Consider the following 23,966-nt stretch of genomic DNA (forward strand, 5'->3'; position numbering starts at 1 on the left):
ACAGCTCTCAATGAATTTCAGAACAAGGTGGAAGGGGAAGGGAGGCGTGCGAAATAATGAAAGATAGCATTATTTGCGTATTGTGGATTGTCTCTTTATTGTTATTATCATGCCCAGTACCATCATTATCGAATAGACCTCCGGTTGTTTGGCAGAGTCTCAGAGCGCAGTGAGGACGGTTCGCCTCTTCTTGACTCAACTCTACTCGCCTCGCCTCGCTGTGCTTCCTTTCGTATATTCTCTCTCTCTCTCTCTCTCCATCTCTTGGAGCAGCGAGTGAGCGAGTGGGACAGAAGAAGAGATATAGAGAGGCGCTGACGATGAGGCGACTCCGCGTAAGTATCTTGCGTGTAGATGGTGAAGTAGAAGGACCTATACCTACACGCCTGTAGCGCACAGGTATAGTTGCACAAACGTGACCGAGGCGGTAGGATACGAATGAGCCAACAACACGAGGCTAGAAGTCTACGCGCAGACGATGGGAGAGCCATGCGAGGGAAAAGGACGGGCGAGTACGCCGATGCCCATTTCCGACGAGCGTGTAAAAGGAGGAAAGAGAGAGACGGAGAGAGAGAGAGAGAGAAAGCCGAGTCTTTCGCGGCCGGTCGAGGCGGCGCGGAGGAGAGGGGAAAAGGGGACACCCACGAACTTTTACGGAGGTTACCGAACGCCTCCGAAGCCGCGAGACGCCCCGTAAAGGCGCAACACGAGCATGAATGAAGTATCACGGTACCCAACCAGCACAAACGCGCCTCGTCGTCGCCGCGTTCCCCGTTCGAGGCGCGGGGCGTCGAAGCGCATGCGCGCTGCGTGCCGCCCCCCCCCCGCCCCGCCCTCCGCCGTTGGCGCAACTTCTTGCCCCACTCTCCGCTTCCCCTCTCGCCGCCGAGACAGAGAAACAAGCGAGCGAGCGACGGGGTCGCGGCGACTCGAAGAACCCGGCTTCAGAAACGAACAGGGAACCGTCGCGAGTGTGTGACGTTGGCGCGCCGCCTAGTGTGATGTTAGGAGAAAAGAGGGGAAGAGAAAAAAAAAACGGAAGTCCTGCTGCAGTTTTTAGAGCGATAATAATATACCGCCTATGCAAGCCCGGTGTGAACGGTCATTGTGAATCGCGGTGTATCGGGTTTCGGGGAAAGATATTGTAATATATCTAACATAAAGAGTGTGTTCGTTCAGTCGTCCGGAGTAGAGTGGCGGAGTTGTCTTGTATTTTTCTTCGCTCCCTCTCGCTACTACTGCTCCGTGGTTATCCGATAATAACAATAGTGCGTCAATCACGTGTCCGGAAACCAGTGGGCCCCTCCACCTCCCCTCCCTCTTCCCGATCTCCGATCACCGAGAACGTTTGCTGAATAAACGGGGAATAAGCTGTTGCGCGTATGCGGCGTAAGAAGAATTGAGAGAGAGGGAGAGAAGAGGAAGGAAAGAAGAGAGAAAGAGAGCGTGTTGGACGCGCTGTAGATACGGAGAGAGACGGAGATAGGAGAGAAAGAGCCGGGGCAAAGCAGAGCAGAGTGTGCACTACCAACTAGCAGTGAAGTGAGTGTCCCGAAGCAGCAGCAGCAGCACCGAGCAGCCGCCACGAGATCCACGCCTCGGTTACACCGACATGGCCGCCGAGGCCAGCTGAAATTATCAAGCGATACGTACCGTCGTCGTTCCCGTTCGTTGGCTCGCCGCAACGTCCTCCTCCTCTCCTCGTTGTTATGCTTCTTTTCTCGGGCAAACTTATTGTTGGTAGCTTATTTCCAGATACGTACGCAACTGATTCACGGACGTGAACGGGACACGTGCCCTTTGTAGAAAACTCGTCGTAGGAAACTGTTCACCTCTGACAATCCTGCGTTTATATTTTATTTTATTTTCATCTCGCATCGATATTTTCTATCGTCTGTCGACCGACCACCTTACTTACGGATCCGTGTCGAAGAGAAGAAACAGCGGACAACGGATACGTTTGTTAATACAGGAGATAAACGCATGTGTTGTAACGATACGACGCCGAACGAAAGGGATCGTCGTCGAGTTTATTGTAACGAATCTCTCTATCTCGTACAAATGCGCGAGTGTTGGATTCGTCGTGAGGATCCCGTGTGCGGTAACCGTGTGTGCTTAATATTGCTCGGTTGATTATTTAAACTATTGCAACATTAATATAACACGTTCGTTCGGACACATGTAGACGTGAAAAACTACGTCGTCTAACGTCTCTCTCGCTCTCCTGTACATTCGAACAATGCAAGAGAGTTGAAATAAGGTGGTTAAATCGTATACCCAGTTATAAAACGTCATACACGGTGTATAATAACAACACGGGTCAATCAAGAAAGAAAGAGAGAGAGACAGGGAGGAGTGATAAAACAGGCAATAGGGGAAGAAGAAGAAGACGAAGAAGCAGCAGCAGCAGTAGAAGATAGTAGTAGTAGTAGTAGTAAATGTACGAGAAGAATTTATTCTCGCATTCGCTACGGGAAAGAAAAAGGTCACTGCCATCGAGACGTCTCCTCAGCCAACGGTGCGTGAAAAGTTTAAGAGCCGGAGAGCGAGTATAGCTGTTCCGATCTTTGGAAGTGAAATAAAAAAAAAAAAAAAAACAAAAAGAAAAATAAGCAAAAGAATAAAACAAGTAATAACTGAAAATATGGTATAAATATCGAGAAGGGAAAAACAAAAAATAAAAATAAAAAAAAGAACACCGCGTCGAGTACCGAAGAATAATAACAAAAAGGTTCGCGGAACCTTCGTCGACCCCTGTGACTCCCCTCTTCTCCGCTCCTCCTTCGTCCGACTGGTCGCCCTTCCCCCCCCCCCCCCCCCCCCATCCCTCGATATCGCAAAGGTAGTGGCAGTGTACGTGTGGTAGTGGTGACGGTGGCGGTGGCAGTTGGCAGTGCGCTGGTGGTGGTGCCGGTCGGTCGGTTCGGTTCTCTCTCTACGCACTTGGGGGAACGAGCCCAGAGTCGAGTCGAGTCGAGCCGAGCTGCCGAGAGAAGTTTTTGGCGTGTGTAAATGTGCGCGCGTGACACGAATATATACGGTGGTGTGGGAAAGAGAAGCGACGAGGACCGACGACGCGTATGTACGCCCGGTTATTTCTGTTACTTGTGGGGACGGCGTCGTGTTAAAATAAGCGGTGAATGAAGCGGCCTGTTGACTGCCGGCGGCGCGGCTTACGCGACGAATCGAGCGACGACGAAACTACTACGGGGGACGAGGGCGCGAAACCGGACGCGGAAACACCCTCGACGGATAGTTCGGAGGAAGTTTAACGTCGCGTTTCATCGTCGTTACGGAGACTCGAGGAGACCTCGAGGCGACTCTCGTCGATACCTACTTCGGACAATCGGCCGTGTCTACGTGTACGCTCTGTGTGACTTTTCTACACGCGAATATCGACAATCTTGAACTACGACGAGACCCATCCGAGTTATTTTTCGCGAAAAAACGCGTGATTTTATTGTTGCAGATGTATTCGGATATTATTATTTTTTTTTTTTCTACACGTGACGCGGTGAGGCGGTACAAGTGAAGTTGATTCAAGTGTTATTTCTCTTGATCCGACGATCCTTACTGTGGGATTGAAAAAATTGATCTTATTACGCGAGTGACGGAGACGGTTGTATCGAAGATCGTTTTCGTTACGGAATACGGAATTACCGGAAGGTGCGGTATGAGAAGCGACCAAGTGCTTCGAGCAGAAGTTGTATAATCGATTTTTATTGGTTTTTTTTTTCCTTCTTTTTTTTACAATTCTTTTACTTCCAACGACGTTACGGAACAAATCCGCAGCTGAATCATAACAGCAGCGACTGACGCGTGTAAAACAAGAGTGTGTTTTGTTTCTGTATATGGTACAAGGGGCTCGTACTGTAGCCTGTGTGTTGCACGCGTCGTACAAGGGAGAGTTGAGAAGAAGAAGAAAAAAAAAAGAGGAGCTAAAGAGGGAGGAAAAAAAGGCGACAAAGTGCGCGGTAAAAAGTGGAAGGGAAGAGGGAAGGTAATTCGGTGCGGTCGGTGGATTAAAAGTGTAGAAGTGTGGATACCTTGGACTGCCCCCCGCCCCCGGCGCTGCCCCCGCGGCGCCCCCCCTGGCCCCCCAACAACCTAAGTGCCGCGACCCTAAGGAGCCTCAGTTTGGCGGGAAATAGTCTAGCAACCGGTAACGCGCGCTCTTCCAGCTCCAGTTCAACGTCCAGTTCCGGTTCCTGCAGTTCGAGTCATTCCTCGAGCGAGCAACCCTTGCTCATTCAACAACACAGGAAGACCTCGTCGGCCCCCAATAACCAATTTCTGCACCAGCTGACACCGCCCAAGTATCCAGCGCCGCCGCGACCCCCCAGTCGAAACGGTTAGTAATCATGTTTCTTTTTTATTTGTTGTTTTTCATGTCACGAACAAGAGCAGAAATCATTGCTCGTTTCGTTGTTGGCAAACACCTCAACGTCTTCCTAACATCGATTACGCAATATATTTGATTCTAAGTCTGCGTATCCTTGTACAGTGCGACTGAATCGTTCGACTCGTGTAGCGAATGGTTGTACGTTGCGGCAAAAATCTAATCGCCCTTTTAATATTATCGATTAATCGTATGCTCCTAGGAACTTTTGTTAATTGGAAAAATGGATGGTTAAAACTGACCCGATGAACCCTGTCGCGTAATAAAAATAACGTCTTTTGGATTTGTACAGGAAAATTCCTGCGACAACTGTTGCTTGGCAGCGTGACCGTTATTCGCATTCGCGTTTTCATTCATTCCGGCTGGCTATGTTCCTTGTACGTAACGTAACGCTGCTTCTGTTTTTCCATTTTATCGTTACCTTACACACGCGGGCTAAACTCTTGTTCTACGCCTATCCGTACGCTATGATAATATCGCGCGGCACACGACGTGAGAGTCTAGGTCTCTACGTTTACGTTACTAGGCTCTCGACGAAGGTTGATACCGACCCCGTTACCGCAACGCCAGTGGTATGCGGTACAGGCGATTCTCTACAACCTGGCTCTATCTATGTACGTTCGAGGTTACGGTGCCCGTTCGTTTGTCTCTCCATACGTATAAACGCGTATTATAGCCTTTACGGTGAAGGTAAAGAGCCCCCCACCCCCCACCTTGCGCCGCTCTCGAGGTGAATAACTAATCGTAAATCGTCGTCCGAGAAGAAACCCCCGGAATGAAGGAACGGTGAATGAACGAACCGTCGCGGCTAGAAAGTTTTGCGAGAAAGTCTTCTTCCACACAACAAGCGTATAACGATAATGATAATATTACACGCCGGTATTATACGCGACATGCCTCAGTGAGTATGCGGGAACGGGGTCTGGAATGAATGTAATCGTTTCATCGAACATTTATAAGCGCGCAGATGCGTGCAACGTGTGTGCGTGCGCGTCTATGCACATATATATGCATACATATATATATATATGTATGCAAAACCTCGTCGGCGGCAAGCACACTGTCTCTTTTCAATTGATACACAGCGTGGCTGCTGATTGCACGCATGTTGTACGATTGTACAACGGGTGATATGTGGCACGGGTGTTATAATATAATGTGTAGACAGGTGGAAGGAAGGAAGGAAGGTAGGAAGAAGGTAGGCAGGCAGGCGGCATCGTCGCATCTCGTCGCGTAACGCGCGAGTTCTCCGCAGCAAAAGTAATCGAGGTGCAGGGGAGCCATTCATGAAACAAACTCGCAAGTTTGCCGACGGCACATGCGCGGATATGCCAGGTACACACGTGTCCCTGCTGCTTGCTTGAATGTTCTACACCTCGGAGGGAACGGTAGCCTGTATGAGCTGCCTTGCCTCGATTTTCTGAGCATTGCACGCCATACGCAAAGATAGATGTCCGCGATTTTAACACCGATTTACACGACTTACCGGATCGCTGTGAACGAATGGATGGATGCATGACTGACTGACTTTTATTGTGTTGATAAAAGAAGAAATTGTTGGTAATTATATTTGTACCGCGGTGCGTGCTCGTTGACTACAAACGTCACACGATCAGACGTAAGATATAATTATATTATGTTATAACGTGATACACAACGCAGGATTTGTACTACTACGACGAATTTACACGTTTGAAATTTTATTTGACATAGCTGTGTCGTGTTATCGTTGTACGTAATAATTATAAACTCGTGACTGTTTGTAATTTGTATTATTTTCGTAAGTGACAAATTTATTTCTCGTACACCGCAGCAAACTTCTTTGTTTTATACGCATTTTAACCGTCCCGCATAATGCGAAGGAGAACCTCTTTACTGAGACCGTGAATGACTATGATCTTGTACGAACGCGAATTCTGGAACTACCCAACGAAGCCCTCCTATTTCCCTTGCTGCTGTTGCTGTTGCTGCGGAATCGACAGTCTTGTACGCAACATCGACCGCTCTCGCAACTCTCGCGGTTTATCTTGACTTCTTTAATTCTCTCTTCGTATTTTGCTGCTCGCTCGATGCCTTGGCTGGCTGGTTGGCCTCGGTGTGCGTACAGCCAGATCATCGTCAGCTCCTCTCCTCCTCGTCCGAACGCCCGCCGTGTATATCAGAGAGAGCCTCCGCCGCCGGGCGCCGCGTTACACGCGTGCACGTCACATCCGGTCAGCAATAGCTAGCCTACGTCCTCGTCGTCTAGTTTATCTCACGAAAAGAAGATACTACTCCGTTAGTGTGCGTCTGTGTTTGTGAAGTACGCGTTTCGTGCTCTTTCGATCGAGCCAGCAGCAGAGTCGAGCCGCCGCGTACGGGCTTGCGTCTTTTTTCTCGCACTCGCGCTATCCTCGAAAATCATGCGTCGTGCTCTTGCACGTTATACGTGTGCGGAATGTGAATTTAATCATCGACGAAATCGTACGTAACATCCAAGGTATCGATCTGCAGTAATTATCCGTCAGACTTGCGAAAATTGGCCTCGCACTACCGTTTGCATACGAGGGGGAGTAAATAATTAAACGCATACGGAATCGTTAAATTCCTGCTACTATAATACACCGCAAGGAATCGGGTGCGCCGGATGCTGCGCTTCGATCTTGCAGCGAATGCCGATGCATGGATTGCTGCATACTTTCTTGGTACAGTGGTATATAAAGTGTGTAGGGATACGTCGGTCGTGTGGTGGACGCGTTGCGTTTGGCGAGGTTGTGTTCGTGCGACGACCGACGACGACGACGACGGCTCTCTACTGCAGCATCATGTGGGTGGGCAAAGGCTTCGCGCCATATGGTGTCCACATTCCATCTCCTCCCGTCAGCCAACGATCTTGTCGACTTGCCTGTGTATATACATACATATACATATATATACATATACATATATATACATATATACGTATATATATATATAGATACCCAACATATATACATTGACTGCAGCATGCATGCGGCATGTACGAGGATACGATGAGGACTCTAGGGCGGCGACCCGAGCTTATAATGTCTTGTAACATCACGCGTTGTCATTTTTCTACACCTATATATATAATACACGTGTATATATATACACATGCATTATCGCGTTCAAACATGGCGTGTAGAGCTGTATAATACGATCAGGAAATAGAAGATTTGAATATATGTACAATTAAGACCGATGTTGATTATTATTATTATTATATATATATATATACACGTAAACTTAAATAAAGTTTTGCCCCAAAAGGAAAAAAATTTAAAAAAAAAAAATCGACAAAATATTTGGATATTTTTTTTTCTGCTACTTTCTTATCGCTGTTTTATCCGTTCGATTACCGGTCTTCATTGAAGTAATTTTTGTTTTCCGTCCACTAGTTCGGACGATTTATGAAGCAGCATAAATGTAGGTATATGGTAGTTTAATTTGTTATACGGATGTCGTTTCTCTGCTGGTCATTTATTACATGTATACGTATAACGTCTAATATCACGTTTGAATACCACACGTATAATTACACAGCGGTTTTCCGGTGCTGTGTGTCGATCAGGAAACCTCAGACGTTCGCTTTATAACGTATTCTCTGATTTGTTGTTATTCTTTTATTTCGTTCAATTAAGAACGTTCGTATGTAACCCATATCCGGGATGTCTGTTCGACGTCGTACGAATTGTTGCTCACGGAGCTGGTATTATATATACTGTTTCATCATTTTTTTACGGGACAATAAGGGGCGGAATTATTCATGGCGGTGAAAAGTTTTTCATCGTTTATCGAGATGTCTTATCGCTGTGCACGTACATTGTTAGCCTTTCTGTTTATCATTATTTAATAAATTGTCAATCTGTTATGTGTAACGCAATCTCTTTGCCCTCGTGAAACTTAACTTGTTTATCTGTCTAATATAATCGTCTGGAGAATATTTAAAAAAATAAATAAGTAAACAAAAAACACGTTGCGAGGAAATAACACTCCTATTTTGCAACTTTCGAATGACTTGGAAGCTGTTGCATGTTTGCAAAATATGAGCACAGGCACTGGGATAATTTCTGCACTTTGTTGTGAAATAACAATTTTTCATGAAGTTGCATCGTCAACACTAACTTCGCAAACCTCAATCTCGCGTATGTATTACACGTCTCTTTAGGTTTCACGTATCCGCTATAAATAACAATTTATCCAACGCAAGCACGCAGATTAATTCGCTGGATCTTCTTGTGTGCGTTTAGTTCATACCCTGTGTAAATAAATATTATTCCTATGCGTACATAGGCCTAATATACGTATGTTTGCACGCATGTGTGTATGTATTTACGTACGTAGTACATGCTTAGAGTTTCCGGTGTAGGTTCGTTCGTTCGTTCGTTCGTTCGTTCGTTCGTTCGGTCGGTCGCGTTCGTCGTACGCACGTGATGTCATACGTGGCGTTCATTGATAAACCGGCTAAACGCGCGAGTCCCGAGCTGTTGTGTGGTATGGACCTATATAGATGTTGTATGTATGGCGCCGTTTCGCTGCCGTGCTGCGTGAAACCCGGTAATTTCAATAACGGGAACGTATAAAATCACTTTATCCTTGTATATGCATACCTGTATGCATAATACATTATATTCTTGTATAATAAGGCCTCATTTTTGTGCCGCGTTTGCGGGTTATTGCGGATATACGCGTTTGCGTCTGTTTTAACGGATAATTTGAAAAAATTCCGAATGTACGTAAATCTGCGAAGAAATTACATTTTTACTCCGTTTATACAGACGTCAGACAACACGGTTTATTGTGTGGCGTAGGTATAGGTACGTGTAAACAACGTTAGATCCCGGATATCATATTTTAACATCATATAATTATACAAGCAGAAAATTGCGAAGCGATGTTCCGTAGTACTTGAAGTTGTGTTTGCTGCAAAAATATACACTAACGAAATATTATACCTATATGTATACAAAAGTGATAAACTTGCTTAGCAAATGGTTTTGATAATTTTCACAATCGATGAAACGCGTTATGTATGTACCTACGTTTGTAGGTATTGCTTTTGATTATTATTCAATATTATATTGTTTTTCATTTCTTATTTTTTTTTTTTTTCCCAAGTACTGTTCGATCACGACGTTATTTATCGAAAAATGAAATTTCTCAGCCGACTTATTAACATCCGGATTTTGAACTCAATAATCCATCCCCTCGATTATATCTTGCATTATCGAACACCGCGTGCAGGCGTCAGGCTCTCACACCTAAATTCCTCCAATTCATTCGTAGGTGTGTGTAAATATATGTATATGTATCTCTCTGACAATGCGGCATGGATCGGAAGACCAAGGACGGTTGAAATGCGCGTGCGTGGGCGATGATGTGGGCAGCGTGGGCAACGTCTGGAGGATATCCGGTGCCTCCAGGTTTTTGTCCCGTTCGCATAGCTCTCTTCAAAATTTCTCCCCGCATCCCTGTTATATGTATATACGAACTCGCTTTCTTCTCCCCAAACGTCAAACTTCCTTCTTCCTCTCTCTCTCTCTCTCAAACCGAACATTTTGTCATGTTACGACATTTATTTATACATTGATTATTTTACTTCCTTACTGAATTGATAACGATTTAGATGACGCGTTTCATACAAATTGTTCATCGTGTGCCGCATGTAATATATACAAACGCTCGATGAAAACCTATTATTTAATTTGATGTCGGGAAAATCAATGTTAACACGCGTTCGCCTCTTGTATATCTTTAGGTATCTATGTTGTAAAATAATCGTGTGGCATCGATTCTGAAGGCCTGAAATAGGACCGGTTTTCTTCACATTGCAACGTCCATTGTGGGGGTGATAATTATACAAGTATCGTTAGTACTTGGAAGGAATCGGTAGAAGAGCGAAAGACGAAAAGAGAGGATCGTCGCAATTGCGGTGAGTGAAGAACGCGCATCCGCATCTGAGGATGTAACGTCGAGGGGAATGTAAGATCTGAAGAGAGCAAGAGAGTGAGAGTGAGAGTACGAAAGCGCGATTGCTGTGACGAGCAGAGGGGAATAGGGCGGATGTTATTTTAGAGGCTGGAGAGAAGGACGGAGAGTTTGGTAGAGTTGCGAAGTTTTTGCGCCCGTAATGAAGGCCGCCCCACGCGGCGAATCCCTACCAGATGTTTTAAAGATAGCACTTCGATGTGTGTAATATGCTCGCGATCCTCCTCCTCCTCCTCCTCCTCCAACTCATCGCTAGCTGGCTAACTTGCCGTAGTAACGTCACAGATCCTAAACGCATGTATTTCATACCTAGATATATTCCTATGCAATATGAATTTTTGAACGATCGAGAAACTCGCGAGATTTTACCAAGCGCAGGCGGCGAGGTGTGAAAAATGGCGGAGATGAAATATTGTGGAAATAGAAGCGAGTATGAAGAAGTGGAATGAATTTTTTAATTTAGAAATTCGCGATACACAACATTAGAACAAATGTAGAAGTGTAAGACGAACAAAATATATCTATACGTATGTATAAATTTTTATGTATATTTTAACGATTTTGAGTTACGAGTTTGTTTGTTGTTTTTTTTCAATTCTGTTAAACTAATCTATATATTTTTGTCTCTGAAAATTCGACGTCGTGACCCGTCTATCGGTACATTGCTTCACTGTTTTCAAATAATCGTTTTGTGTCAAGTATATTCAGTTAAATTTCTCGTCCCAAACAACGAAGCGCGTGTTTAAAAATATACCGCAGGAATCACGTATCCGCAAATTTCTCGCTCTCGAAATTCTGTATAAATAGTATCGTTGATAGGAAAAAAAGAAGACGAAGAAGAAGATGAAGAAGAAAACAGACGAAATTTGCGGTAAACATAGATGAAACGTATTGTCGGGTTTGATAAACGGCGTTATTACGTTACATTATTCGCCGGTGTAAAGCATTCGCGAATCTCCTCTTTTCTCCCTCGGCTTCCTCTCGTCACGTCATACGCCCCACGGTTATATCGCCTGGGTACTTATATTAAACTTGCATACGACGACGATCCGCAGGAGTTGGGAGATGATATCAAGCTCGGTCGGAGGCGGCGAGCGTTCGTTCGCGTTTATACAGACGAGGGCCGAAAATAGAAGCGCGTCGACGACGTTTCGGGTCCCGTTCGTCGAACGGGGCGCACTTTGGCACGATTTTCGTCGAGGCATCGCCGAGTTGTTTACATCGTAACGAATTAAGACTGGTTAACGTTTTCGCAACGGACCGTATCCCCGGGGTGTGTACAACGATATTATGGGTGCAGGATGCCCGGCGTTGGAGCAATTTTTCTTATCCGTTTTCCACTTCGTCTTTTTCTTCTTCCTCTTCTTCCTTTTCTCGCCCCCGAACGGCGCTACCGACCTTACGACAGAATGACAGGTACTTTTTGTTTACTGTCAAACGTGACTTTGAGGAATACGTTATTTTTTCCAGGGGTTATCCTAAATCGATGTTTTTATGCCCGCGGCCAAATCATCTGCTAAGCCATTATCCCGTACTGAGCTGTCTACGATCACCTGACGTTGACTGAAATTCATAATACTTTGCCTGGCAAATATTCTCTGCGATTATGCTTATCGTTGTCTTCAAGTTTTCATTGTCAAATATAGTCGGGAAGAAGAAGTTGATTACAATCGTTCGACCCTGTATAAATTTTCGTAAGATATCGAAGAATCTATGCAGGATATCATTATTAGCCGAACGTGCGCTTTATATTTCTGTTTTTTTTTTTTTTTTTTTTTTTTTTATTTTTGGTCCAACGACATGTTTGTTTCAAACGAGTTTTTACACGTATAATTATACAATTGTCACAAGTTTTCTAATCCCTTGATAAATTGATGTACCTGTAATTACCTGCTTTACCGAGTATCTACTTGTGCACAGTAATTTCGGAAGTATGTAGCAAGTTTGGTTTTTTTCCTCATTTCGTTTTTCATGAATAATCTCCAGGATGCGGTTAATACACGGCGTGTAACGTGAAAATCGAGACTGATCGCGAGGTGTGCGAGTGCACGAGCCGAACAGCCGGCGATTAAACACTGGGTGCTGCACGGCTGCCGGATGCACATCGTGGCCTTACCGAACCAACGTATAATGTGTGTGTGTGTGTGTGTGTGTGTATAAACGTATAACGTACACGAACGCACATGCGTGCGTGAGTTTGTTCGGTTTTCGGTTCGATCGACGGTGTCCATACGAAGCCAGCCTACTTACGGCAACAGCAGCAGAACCAGAAGGAACAACGCCGTGTGCGAAAGAGATGGGATGAATGAACGTGCGTATACGGTAGAGCGCGAGCGCAGTGACGTGAGCGAACAGAGAGAGAGAGAGAGAGAGAGAGAGAGTGAGAGCGTGAGCCCGAGAGGGGGGGGGGGGGATAGATAATGGTGAATGAACGATGTACGCCTGTGAAAGAAAGAGAGACGTCGAGGGGGTGGGGTGGGGGGAGATGGGCACATGGAGAGATAAAGAGCGAGGATATATGCGGAGTCACAGCCGGCTGTGACTCCTGTCTGCTTGCCTGCTTGCCTGCGCCTACTATACTTTTGCGTGTGTGTATTCGTACGTACGTATGAATAAATAGCTTTAGAATGAATATGGAATAGACAAAAGAACGAAAGAACGAATGACGGAACATAAAGGAGGGAAGGGAGACGAAGTTGACGGAGAGACGACGGAAATCGCTCGTATAACGTTACGCCGGCAAGAGAAGTTTTGTTATTTCGCGATGTTTCACGAATACTTTTCATCGCAAAAGAAAATGCTTTTTGGGCGCACGTTCGGTTTCAGCTGTGTTGTTGGTTTTTTTTTTTTTTCTGTTCGTTTTTAATTCTCAATAACATATGTCGATTTCATCGTTCTTAAAGGATCTCTGTTGTTGTTGTTGTACGGAGGAAATGGTATCTAATTGTGGATGGACGTATACGATTATACGTGATCCCGAATAAAAATCGATAACAAATAAAACGTTCGGATCTTCATTGCGGAAACAATTTCAATTTTTTGCACGTAAGATGCGTTATAACGAAATTGTAGAATAATTCTGGAGAGCAGTTTTAAGTTTGACGAAATTGGTATGATTTTAAATTTATACGTGTTTCAAGAAACTCATTTTACATGTATCATGTACTCAATTTCTTTGTATAACGTAATGTATAAGGGTTCTCGGATATTGATTTGGCACTACTACATATATATATCAGGCTATATCCGGTGTTGCTTTTTATGTACAATCGCGTGTCGAAATCTACCAGCAAACACTGTAGGGCGTCCTCAAACCAGTGGCTATATAAGCCGAGTACAGGATACAGGTTGACTCGATCTCCGTTCAAGTTTCGGGTTTCGATTTCCGTCACTCTTTTTTACTTATATTTTACTATACATATACAGATATCCGTCTTCAGCTTTTATAACCTGCACTCCTCCAATCGTATTTGAGAAACCACGAGATTTTTTATTTCTAATTTCGTTGAAATTTTTTTTCGTCTCGCCTCTCATTCGATATCCCGAAACGATCCAGCATTGCGGAAAACCACAGCGATCTTATATTCCTACGCGCACGAATGCTACATCTCGCAGTCTGTACAGGAAACAAGAAAGAATTAAGTATGCGGAATAAAAATCTGGTGTACAGTATTTTACTGTTTTCCTTGACTTTCTTTGGATGTATTGTAGCAGGTATATGTAGTGAACTATGTGACGTGTAAACTCCTCCGTTCGTAATGAATGAAACTTGGCGTGGTGCGCGCTAAACTGAAACCGGTGTATGTAGGAAAAAATAAGGTATGCGTACATGTACTACGTATGTAGATGTATATAACGTACACCGACAGCCTTGTAACGCGGCTGAATAATCAGTTCGGCTCGAGTGATTCGCTATTCGTAATTACAATTGCACGGAGCTGCGGATACACCGTATTTATGCAGAAAATTTTCACTCACTTCATTTATCAACCCATGATGCGTGTGTAAATAATGCAATATAGGGTAAACGTTTGTGACACTGTATTATTCACATACTACGCATCGTTTATTACAAAAAAATATATATATATATATATATACGTATAAACATTATCGGTGATTGAAAAAATTTCCCGATTATTCGCTTCGCGTACGTATAATGTATTCGTATATATGTATATGTATATATATAATGTGAAGGAAAAATAAATAAAAAAAAATAAAATGAAAATAAAATATCTGCAATATACCGTAAAAACATGCTAACCTTTACCAAGAAGTATACCTACGGCGCGTACAACGCAAGCTGGTCCTCGGAATGGCGGTGAGGATGACGGGCGTCGAGGTGGGCAGGGGGGGGGGTCGGCGGGAGGCCCGCTGGGTGACCTTCCTTGGGGCCTTGCTACACGGTGCGGACCTGAAAACATTGACCCAGGCGCGCCGAGGGCTCGTCGTCGCCGGCAGACGACGCGCGCTTGGGCATCGGGCCCCAACGAAAAGTCGAAAGATATACTTTACGTGCGCATGGTCCCACACAGTTATCGAACCTTACTACTCCTCCTCGACGGCACAACCCCCGGGGGCCCGCGAAGAAGAGGTCTTCACCCTCGAAGGAACGTATATAAAGACCTCATCACAATGGGGCAACGTGACGAGTCACATTTATTCGGTGCCGTGCGAGAAGCACTTCTTGGAATACAAATGCTCTCTCTGCTGCTTCTCTTTCTCTTTCTCCTCGTCGTTCGTGAAGATGGTTTTATACACAGGTAAAGGTATGCTGCTGCTGCTGTTGACGATGACGATGTTTGCTGTAGCAGAGTGCGCAGTTTTATACCGCGATCGGCTTTGAAATTGAAGTATTTCTGTTTTTTTGTTGTTTTTTTTTCCGTCTCTCTTGTTTTGTCTACAACGAGAGTTTAAGGCGGTAGTAAAAAATGAAACAAAACATTATCGATAATCGTGTTGTATGATTCAGACTTTTCAGACACCCGGTATATCGGACGCGTGGTCAGACAGGTTCTTCACTGTAATCTGATGCAGAGGCCCGTGCACACTGCAGTAAACCGCACGTGTCAGTACTTTTCGTATATCATCTCGAATCTCCCTGATGGTAAATCGTCGATGATCTCGAATTTACGCTTATATTAATATACGTAATACCTGTGTGGAAACTCGTTTATAATATTTACACACACATGTATGGCATGTACGGATAACCCGTTTTTTTCCGTCGTATTATACGTTTTGTAAAGATCGATAATAATCCTCCAACAATTTGTCTATATATTTTTAGTAATTTTCCGCATGCAGAATTTAATTTATTATTTATTTACGGCAAGTAATGGTGAAAGAATTTTTTTTGCCTATAATTATATTCTTGAAAAATATTCGGCATTCGCTTCTTCGGGTTGCATTGGAGAGAAAATCGTAAAATTCTTTCAGTGATATAGTTTTCTCGGCAAAGCCGCTGCAGGCATGCCTCGAGATACAGAGGAGAAAATATTTCTAAAGTGACCCATGGCTTACGGGGAGGACATTACCTCCTGCCCTCTTCGGCCCCGTCCCTCCAGGACTTTGCTGTCGGTATTATAGCCGTATTGTCGTTGCTCGTTGTACCGCACGCGGTAACCGGATCCAGCAGGAATATACTTTATTCCTTTAGGACGGGTACCTGTTGCCAGGTATATACATGCGTACATACCTGTGATACACGTCGTACGCAAGGCTCGTCGATTCGACGTTGGCTGTATTAGGGATATTTAGAATTTCGATATTTCATTTGAAGTTTAATTATCAATTGTCAGAAAAGTAAAGAAAAGTAGGTATCTAACGTTTTCGGGCAATAACAAGTTTTGCGAATCAATGATTATTCGAGGATTCATCGTCGAATACTTACGTTGTACAATATCAAATTTACAGATCGTGTATCGTGTATTAATTCTTCAAAGTTTTACTAAATTCGTCCACCACACCGCCGCGTTCTCTGCATTCTTTGCACTCGATGACGATTCAAACTCTCCACTCGCGCTGGATGTAACGCGATTTGATCCTCTCGCTTAAATACGACGACCGGACAACACATGTCAGTGTAATACGGTATACGTACTTGTAAGTACGCATAGGTACGTGAGATATCGTGCGACTCGAAGGGGAGAAACTTTCTCTCGAAAGAATATAAGCTGCGGTTCGCGGTCGTCATCGTTACGACGATGATGATGATGATGATGACGATGATGATGATGATGATGATGATGACCGTAATGACGACTATGATGATGATTAAAATGACGATGGTAGTGACGGTAGCGGCAGCACCATCATCGGCAGCAGGAGAAACAGCAGCAGCAGCAGCGGTGGGACAGTGGTAATGTTTTCATTCAACTCGAAACTTCAATGATAGCTTCCATCCATTCATAAAAAGCTTCGAGGCGCAGTCATAGTACCGACGACGACCGTCAGATGGTGGGAGGTTGCAGCCCCGCCCCTCCGCCCCGCCGATCCCCGCCGCTGCTCGGCCGTTCAGTCAGCGGCCGGCGCTCGGTTCGCGCGTATCGCACGGATCGCTGTCGCAACGCGAAACCCGGAGGGCCTTGATCCGATTCATATACGTGGCTGATTCGCGTATCGTCGTCGTCTACGCGCTGCGATAAAACGAGAAACCGGCCCTTACACCCCTTCGTTTCATTATATTTAACCCCGTAGACGCGAGGACACACTTATATCTGTACTACACTGTCGGCATCCCCTCGTCACGAGGTAATTTATCGTATACATGCATGATTTACTTTGTTAATTAATTAAAATTAAGGTAATTAAGTTTTTTCGTACGTTCGGTTGCACAATCGAGCTCGTAAGAATTTCACCGTTTCGGGTGGAAAATCGGACAATGTGCTCTGATTTCGTGTCAGTTTGTTTATCGACGTTTGTAAAAATATTTAAACGCCGTTGTTGTTATACTGTTAATGTTGCATCGAGTTTCTCTGAGGATATTCGATGTACCGTACTTTCATCCAATTTAAATAGTGGAAACCGACGGCGAATTCCTCCAAGTTCGTTTCGTTTCGGTTCGTTTCGGTCTTCTGCTTCTTATTCTTCTTCTTTTTTTCCAATTCTTTTATAGTCATTCTTAGTTAGTCACCGGAAGTACGCGATCGTCAAGGTTGAATGATTCGAGAATTTTATAGCCGATCTTACAATTAAACGAGTCGAGGGGCGAGGAGGGTGAAGGAAAGGAAAGGAAAGGAAGTGAGTGAGTGAGCGAATGAAAAATCGTGAATTCAATGAAGCGATAGCCAAGACAATTATTTATCGTAACTACTGTAGAAAAATATATACGTATGTAAATATACTCTACGACGTGTCAAACGCACGTTTTACGCTTTAAGGCTTTGACCGTAATTCCCGCTCCCCGATTTAGTCGAGAGAGTTATTTCCTCGATTATCACCCTGGCAACGATTCCGTGGTATCTGACGATGTATAGACACGTGTAGAAAAGTTACGGTGTGTGCATCGTCGACCTATGATGCGCTAATATTCAGCTGGCAATAAAATTCCTATGGAATATTCTACAACCGAATAATAGTTTTTACGCAAGAACTGACTATTAGACCCATACGATAACGAGTCACACACTACGGTTTATAATATGAAAGACTTTTATTTCCTCTAAAATATGTCAAACCTTTCTTTCACAATCTTAACAATTTGTTTTTCCCATCGCTCTATATTTTCCACAAGGTTTTTTGTTTTCATCTTTTTTTTTTTATTGTAGTAGTAGCAGCAGCAGCAGCATAATAATGTCAATTGGTTGGCACGTCTAACATATGAAAAAAATGGGAAAAATAATTTGTCCAATTCGTTGAATGTTTAATTTTCATCTCTTTCAAGACGAAGAAGAATGAAAAATAGATGGTGGATTTTTTTTTTTTCGACTTTGCAGAGGACAGTTGTGTCGCGGTTGGAAGCTTTGACCTGTGGCAATCACCCGTTGATATAGCCAACATTCCTTCGACCTCTATTCCGCTCCACTGGGATACTTGCATACTATATATCCTTTCATACCGTTGGTCTAGAGCCAAACGTCTTGCCGCACGCGCACACACACGCCTATGTGTGTATAATACTCGAGCGAAAAAAAGATTGTATATAGGAGCATTATATACGTAACATAACGTTCGAGGTGTTTGCCAATCGTATGACTAACGGACTTGTATTATACCTATCGTTTCGCGTATAAATATTTCTCTATCGAAACTGGATTTTCAGCTGGCTTGTTAGAGAAACCGGGGGAATTGGATTGATATTCTGGGAAACTTGAAAGACGGTGTTGATATTTATTTAAAAGTAAAAAAAAAAAAGAAAGAAAAAAATCAAAACGTATTTTACCTCGAGTTCTGCGACACTGATGAAAATTTTGTAAATTGCTATCGAACCGTTTGTTCTTCTGTAAAAATCCAAGCGAACGAAGTTGGGAACCGAATGATCGTTATTAGATTTGTAATTTGTAACAATCCCCGTGTACGTAACCGCGCGTCATCGGCTGGAAATAAACCTACGCCGACGACACAGAACCCCAGAAAGTCCGGAGTCTGACAGGAAGTCTATTGTGATGTTTCAGGTGGGGATGAAGGGCGCGTCGCGAGGACGGGAAGCGGCCGCTTCGGAGCCTCGCCGAGGGGGGGGCCGCAGCAACGAGTCGGTTCTGGGGCAGGACGAGCAGTGCGAACGAGCTGCAGCGGCGACGAGACGACGAGCATCGCCGGAAACCCGGTACTGCGTTACAATCCCGGATCAGCCCCGGCATCGGTGTTTGAAAATCGCGGCACGTCGAGCGATTTGCAATGGAGTAGAAACGGCGGGGCGTCTGGATCACCGGGAAGGAGTCCAAGAGCGATCGGACGGCAATCCGCATCTTCATCGCCGGCACCAACAGCGACGCGAAACAGTTACAGGCACCACCCGCCGACGTCGGATATCGTCGTACAACCGGATATCTGCAGGTGGTCAGATCGCCTCGAACTGAGAGGCGGCGTCGTCCCGATGTCACGGCCGCCCTCCTCATCCTCGTCGTCGTCATTCTCCTCCTCCGTCGCCCCCGCACCCTCCCCGGCGATATCCGCTTCCGCCCTGGCCAGGGTCCACGGCCACGATCACAACCGGCCCCTCCCTCCCCCCAGATTGCCCGAAACGGCGACGGGCCCCGCGGGTCATCAGTCCCTCCATCAGGCGCCCCTAACCGCGCCGCTCACTCCGCTGTCTTCCTCGTCGCCGCCCTCGTCGCTCACCGCGATAGGGACTTTAAGGACGAGCTCACGGGCACCCGCGCCTCCGCCTGCGCCGATTCACGACGCTGTCAGGATACCGCCAGTCTCCGATCAGGATTCGTTTAACCTGCAGAACAGGAACGCGACGCCGACGCCGACGCCGACATCGAGGAGTCCCGTGCAGGTCGCGAGCGAGGTTACGCTGACGGTGCCGAGGCCCGACGGGGAAAGGGCGGTGAACGAGTACGTAGAGACGCCGTTCAGGCCGACGGGCAACGTCGTGAGCAGCCAAAAGTCATGCCTGAAATCGGAGAGGAGGACGAAGCGTCACCTTCACCATCATCTGCATCATCATCATCACCTGCACCATCATCATCATCAACACGGTCGGAACGCGGCGACGATACCGGTAACGCCGGCGTCATCGTCGCCCGGGAAGAAGAATTCTTCGACGGCCGTAACGAAGCAGCCGGTATCGTTCACCAAGGAACCGACGAACCCGCCGGGCGCTTTGTCTCAGCAGATACAGCTTCAGCAGCAGCAGCAAATACTACAGCAACAGAGGTCCTCCTTGTTTCCGGGGGGCATAGGCTTCGGGGCTGGAGGTGGAGGCCTAGGAGGCGGCGGAAGCGGGGGTGGAAACGGAGGCGCGATGATACCTCTGGACGAGGGACTGTCGATAATGTGCGAATACTGCGGCAGGTGTCGTTGCGAATCCTGCAGGGAACCACCGCCGTTGCCGAGCCGTTGGCTGTGCGACAACGCTTGTTTTTGCTCCGCCGAAACGGCACTGGACTACGCCTCGTGTCTCTGTTGCGTTAAGGGTTTGTTTTATCACTGCGGCGACGCCGGTAGCGGCGTTGAAAACGAGGGCGAGGGCGCCGGAAGCTGCGCCGACGAACCTTGCTCGTGCAACGGATCTAGCCGATTGGCGCGATGGACTTGCCTCGGTGCCTTGGCCCTCGCTTTACCTTGTCTGTTGTGCTACTGGCCGTTGAAGGGCTGCGTGGCCGTTTGCGAGGCTTGTTACGCGCGTCACGCGTCTCACGGATGCAGATGCGATCCGTCGGCCGCAGCCGTCGCTGCCGCGAACGCCGCCGCGAACGCCGCGGCCGCCGCCAGGCATTTGGCACCTTCGAATTTAAGGGACTCGAGGGATCCCGAAAAGAGATTACTCGATCCTGTCACACCCGAGCTATGAGAGACACGGCGGCGAATGTGTTTTTACGCGTTGTTGCGGAGACACGATATCGCAGGTATACGCCGATGCCGATCGAACCGACTTGGACGCTCGGAGCTGTGCGCCCATTCCCCTCCGTTTCACGAACGATTCGTCATGTACATATTATATTATACTATATTATGTTATATTATATATTATGTATCACAGGTCAATATATATATATATATACATATATATATATATATATAACTGTATTAATTGTAAATCGTTGTGTGTTACACAAAACTCACCGTTGCATATAACTTACTGCACGGACGGACACGCGCCGGTTTTTTCCTCATTTTGTGTATACAAATACACACTCCCATCCTTCGTACACACAGTCATACGGCACGTTATCCAACGCGCAGAGAGGGAGAGGATGAGACTCGTTTGGATGGGTGGTTTGGAGAAATGAAATGTTAAACATTCTCTATGTTCAATGAAGGGCGTGAGAGAGAGAGACTAATATGATATATACAATTATTATAAAATAAAGAAATAAGCTGTGTGCGAGGTGGTTTTCGGTATATGTGTGTAGGGAGAGAGAAAGAGAGAGAGAGAGAGAGTGAGAGAGAGATTCGTGGTGGCATAACGATATGAAAAATCGAAACTGGATAAAAGCAAAGAGAAGTAAATGATAGAGAAGAATGAAAAAAAAAAATACAACAAAGAATGAGAACTGATTCAAATCAGTAGAAGTGTAGTAAACAAGTGTATTGGTTGCGTTTAGTACAACAGTTGCATTTAAGGTGAAAATTTGATAAAAAAGTTAAGAAATCTAAAGTTAAGAACGAAGAAATAATAATAATAACAACAACAAATATAATAATAGTAATAATAATAATAATAATAATAATAAAAGACGAGTGTCCTGCATCCAGGGCACGGAACGAGTCGATCCTATGTATAAACTTGTAATTTCGGATAGCTTCGTGTTTATTTATTATTCTCTTTTAATATACCATGCAGACATATAATATATATATGTATATATGACTGCACGGTATATATATGTGTGTGTGTGTGTGTATGTATGTACGCATGCATGTGCATATACTTGTACGTATATAAAATTCATGACGGTGTACACGAAAATACATACAGATTTTAACCTACACGCACACGTGTGTCTATATGTTATAATACGATTACAGAATACATGCACATAAGCCGGGCGCCGAACTAAGGTACATCATCCGCATTATACCTATAGATATATTACAGGTGTGAATAATTTACACCGTGTAAAAAATTCAATTTCCTTAGCTATACGTATATACTATAGGTATTTAGTTATACCTGTAATTATGTGCGATAAGTAATCTGTAACGATTTTCTGTCCAAAGTTCAATAAGTTATCTATCATTATACGATTGAATTTGAACTTTTAAATTCTTCTTTTTCTTTTTTTTTTTAAAGATTTTTATTTTTTGCGCCAAAAATCGAAATTTTTTACCATTTTGACTCTCACCTTAATTCTCGCGCGTACAAATCCTTCCTCTTTACGTATTTCTCACATCGTACGTAGTATAAAACGTTGAGCTAACGTTGTAATTACAATTTCGGCGCACGGTTATGCGTAGGTGTACGTGTCACAAATATATGTATAAATATTATTATTACTATTACTGTCATTACTATTATTATTACTATTGTCATTAACTACTACTACTACTATTATTACTATTATTACTATTATTATTATTATTATTATTATTATTATCACTATTATTATATAGTAAAAGAAAACTAAAATATATTGTATATTACATGTGTATAAAGCAACAAAAAAAAAACCTTTTTTTACGTTTAATTTATTTGTGGGCGTATATATATAGAGCAAGCGTAAAAGTATAGTAGTATGTATAATAGGAAGGTTGAGAGGTAGGGAGAGCGCAAGAGAGAGATTAGAAAGGAAACTAAATGAAAACCCGAAAACGTTGGCAGAAAAAAAACGTGTGAAGATAAAAATTAAAAAAAAAAATATATATATAATATATATATAGCGGAGCGATGGAAGCAAATATAAATAACCAAACGAGTAAATAGAAGAAACTGAGAGTAGCGTGAAAAGGAAACAACACTTTGAAATTAAATGACAAACAAATCGATGAATTGAATTGGAAAGATGAAGAAGAAAAAGTATATTCCATTCTGTATACGTATACACTCGCAGCGACGAAACCGATAAAAAATGGCTGGAGAGCTGCGACGTGATCAAGCTTTCCTCGTTTCATTTCTGCGATTTTAAAATTTGAAAAAAATACCCTACAAGTGTAGATAAAATTTTAAATTACGTCTCGAGAGAAGTTTGAAAAATCAGCCATCAATTATTCAAATCTGATTATTATGATTGTTGTATCTTTTTGCTTTATGTTTTTGTTTTTCTCGTTATCTTTTTTCGGCCTTTCCTAATGTATTCTCGTTGCAATGACGTATCTGCGACGCCGGTAAATATGGAACTGGAAAGTTTAACCGATTATCTAACTTCTTCGTCGACGGCATTGTCCTCGGATCCGTACGACGTGCAGCCCCCCCTCTTCCCGAATTCATGTCTATGATCAGATTTCAAATGCTGGATTAAGGTGCATTTTTGTTCGAACTCATTGTTGATCGATAAAGATGATGATGATGATGATGATGATAGTTATAATAATGGTGATACGACCGCACGAAAAGGACGACGATATCACATTTACGGTTGTTATAAAATATACACGTAATGTATCCTAGTCTTGAGAATAATACAAGGAACGAGATACACGGGTATTGTTCTGATTTAAATATTCGATATTGCAGTGCGTTTGTAAAAGTATGTTTCTTTCTTTTTTTTTCATCCTATCGTTGTCAAATGAATTTTGCATTGTTTTTGGAGGATTGCAAGTGCAGAAAGACCCAATCGAATGAAAGAATGGGAAAAACTGTTCGTAAAGAAAGAAAAAACAAAGATAGAACGAAAGAAAAAAAAAATAGAGACGGAGAGAGAGAAAGAGAGAGAGAGAGAGAGAGATGGCGTTTTTTATTTTAATAATTTTTTTCCAGTATTATCTAGTCTCGCGAAAGTTTCGGGAACGCGAAAGGAACGAATAC

General features: G+C 44.2%; 1 protein-coding gene across 2 annotated transcripts; it reads left to right on the top strand.

Moving 5' to 3' along the window:
• The first annotated feature begins 894 nt into the window (after nucleotides 1-894).
• LOC124184481 (protein sprouty homolog 2) lies at nucleotides 895-21,653 on the top strand. Of its 2 annotated transcripts, none has more exons than XM_046574212.1 (2): nucleotides 895-4,351; nucleotides 19,006-21,653. In XM_046574212.1, the coding sequence occupies exon 2, from the start codon at nucleotides 19,428-19,430 to the stop codon at nucleotides 20,850-20,852; it is 1,425 nt and encodes a 474-aa protein (XP_046430168.1). In that variant the 5' UTR covers nucleotides 895-4,351; nucleotides 19,006-19,427; the 3' UTR covers nucleotides 20,853-21,653. The 2 variants fall into 2 exon arrangements, with proteins under 2 accessions (XP_046430168.1, XP_046430169.1); XM_046574213.1 differs by lacking the exon at nucleotides 895-4,351 and adding an exon at nucleotides 16,928-17,143.
• The last annotated feature ends 2,313 nt before the right edge of the window (nucleotides 21,654-23,966 follow it).

The sequence above is a fragment of the Neodiprion fabricii genome, chromosome 6, assembly GCF_021155785.1.
Source record: "Neodiprion fabricii isolate iyNeoFabr1 chromosome 6, iyNeoFabr1.1, whole genome shotgun sequence".
Taxonomy (NCBI): Eukaryota; Metazoa; Arthropoda; class Insecta; order Hymenoptera; family Diprionidae; genus Neodiprion; species Neodiprion fabricii.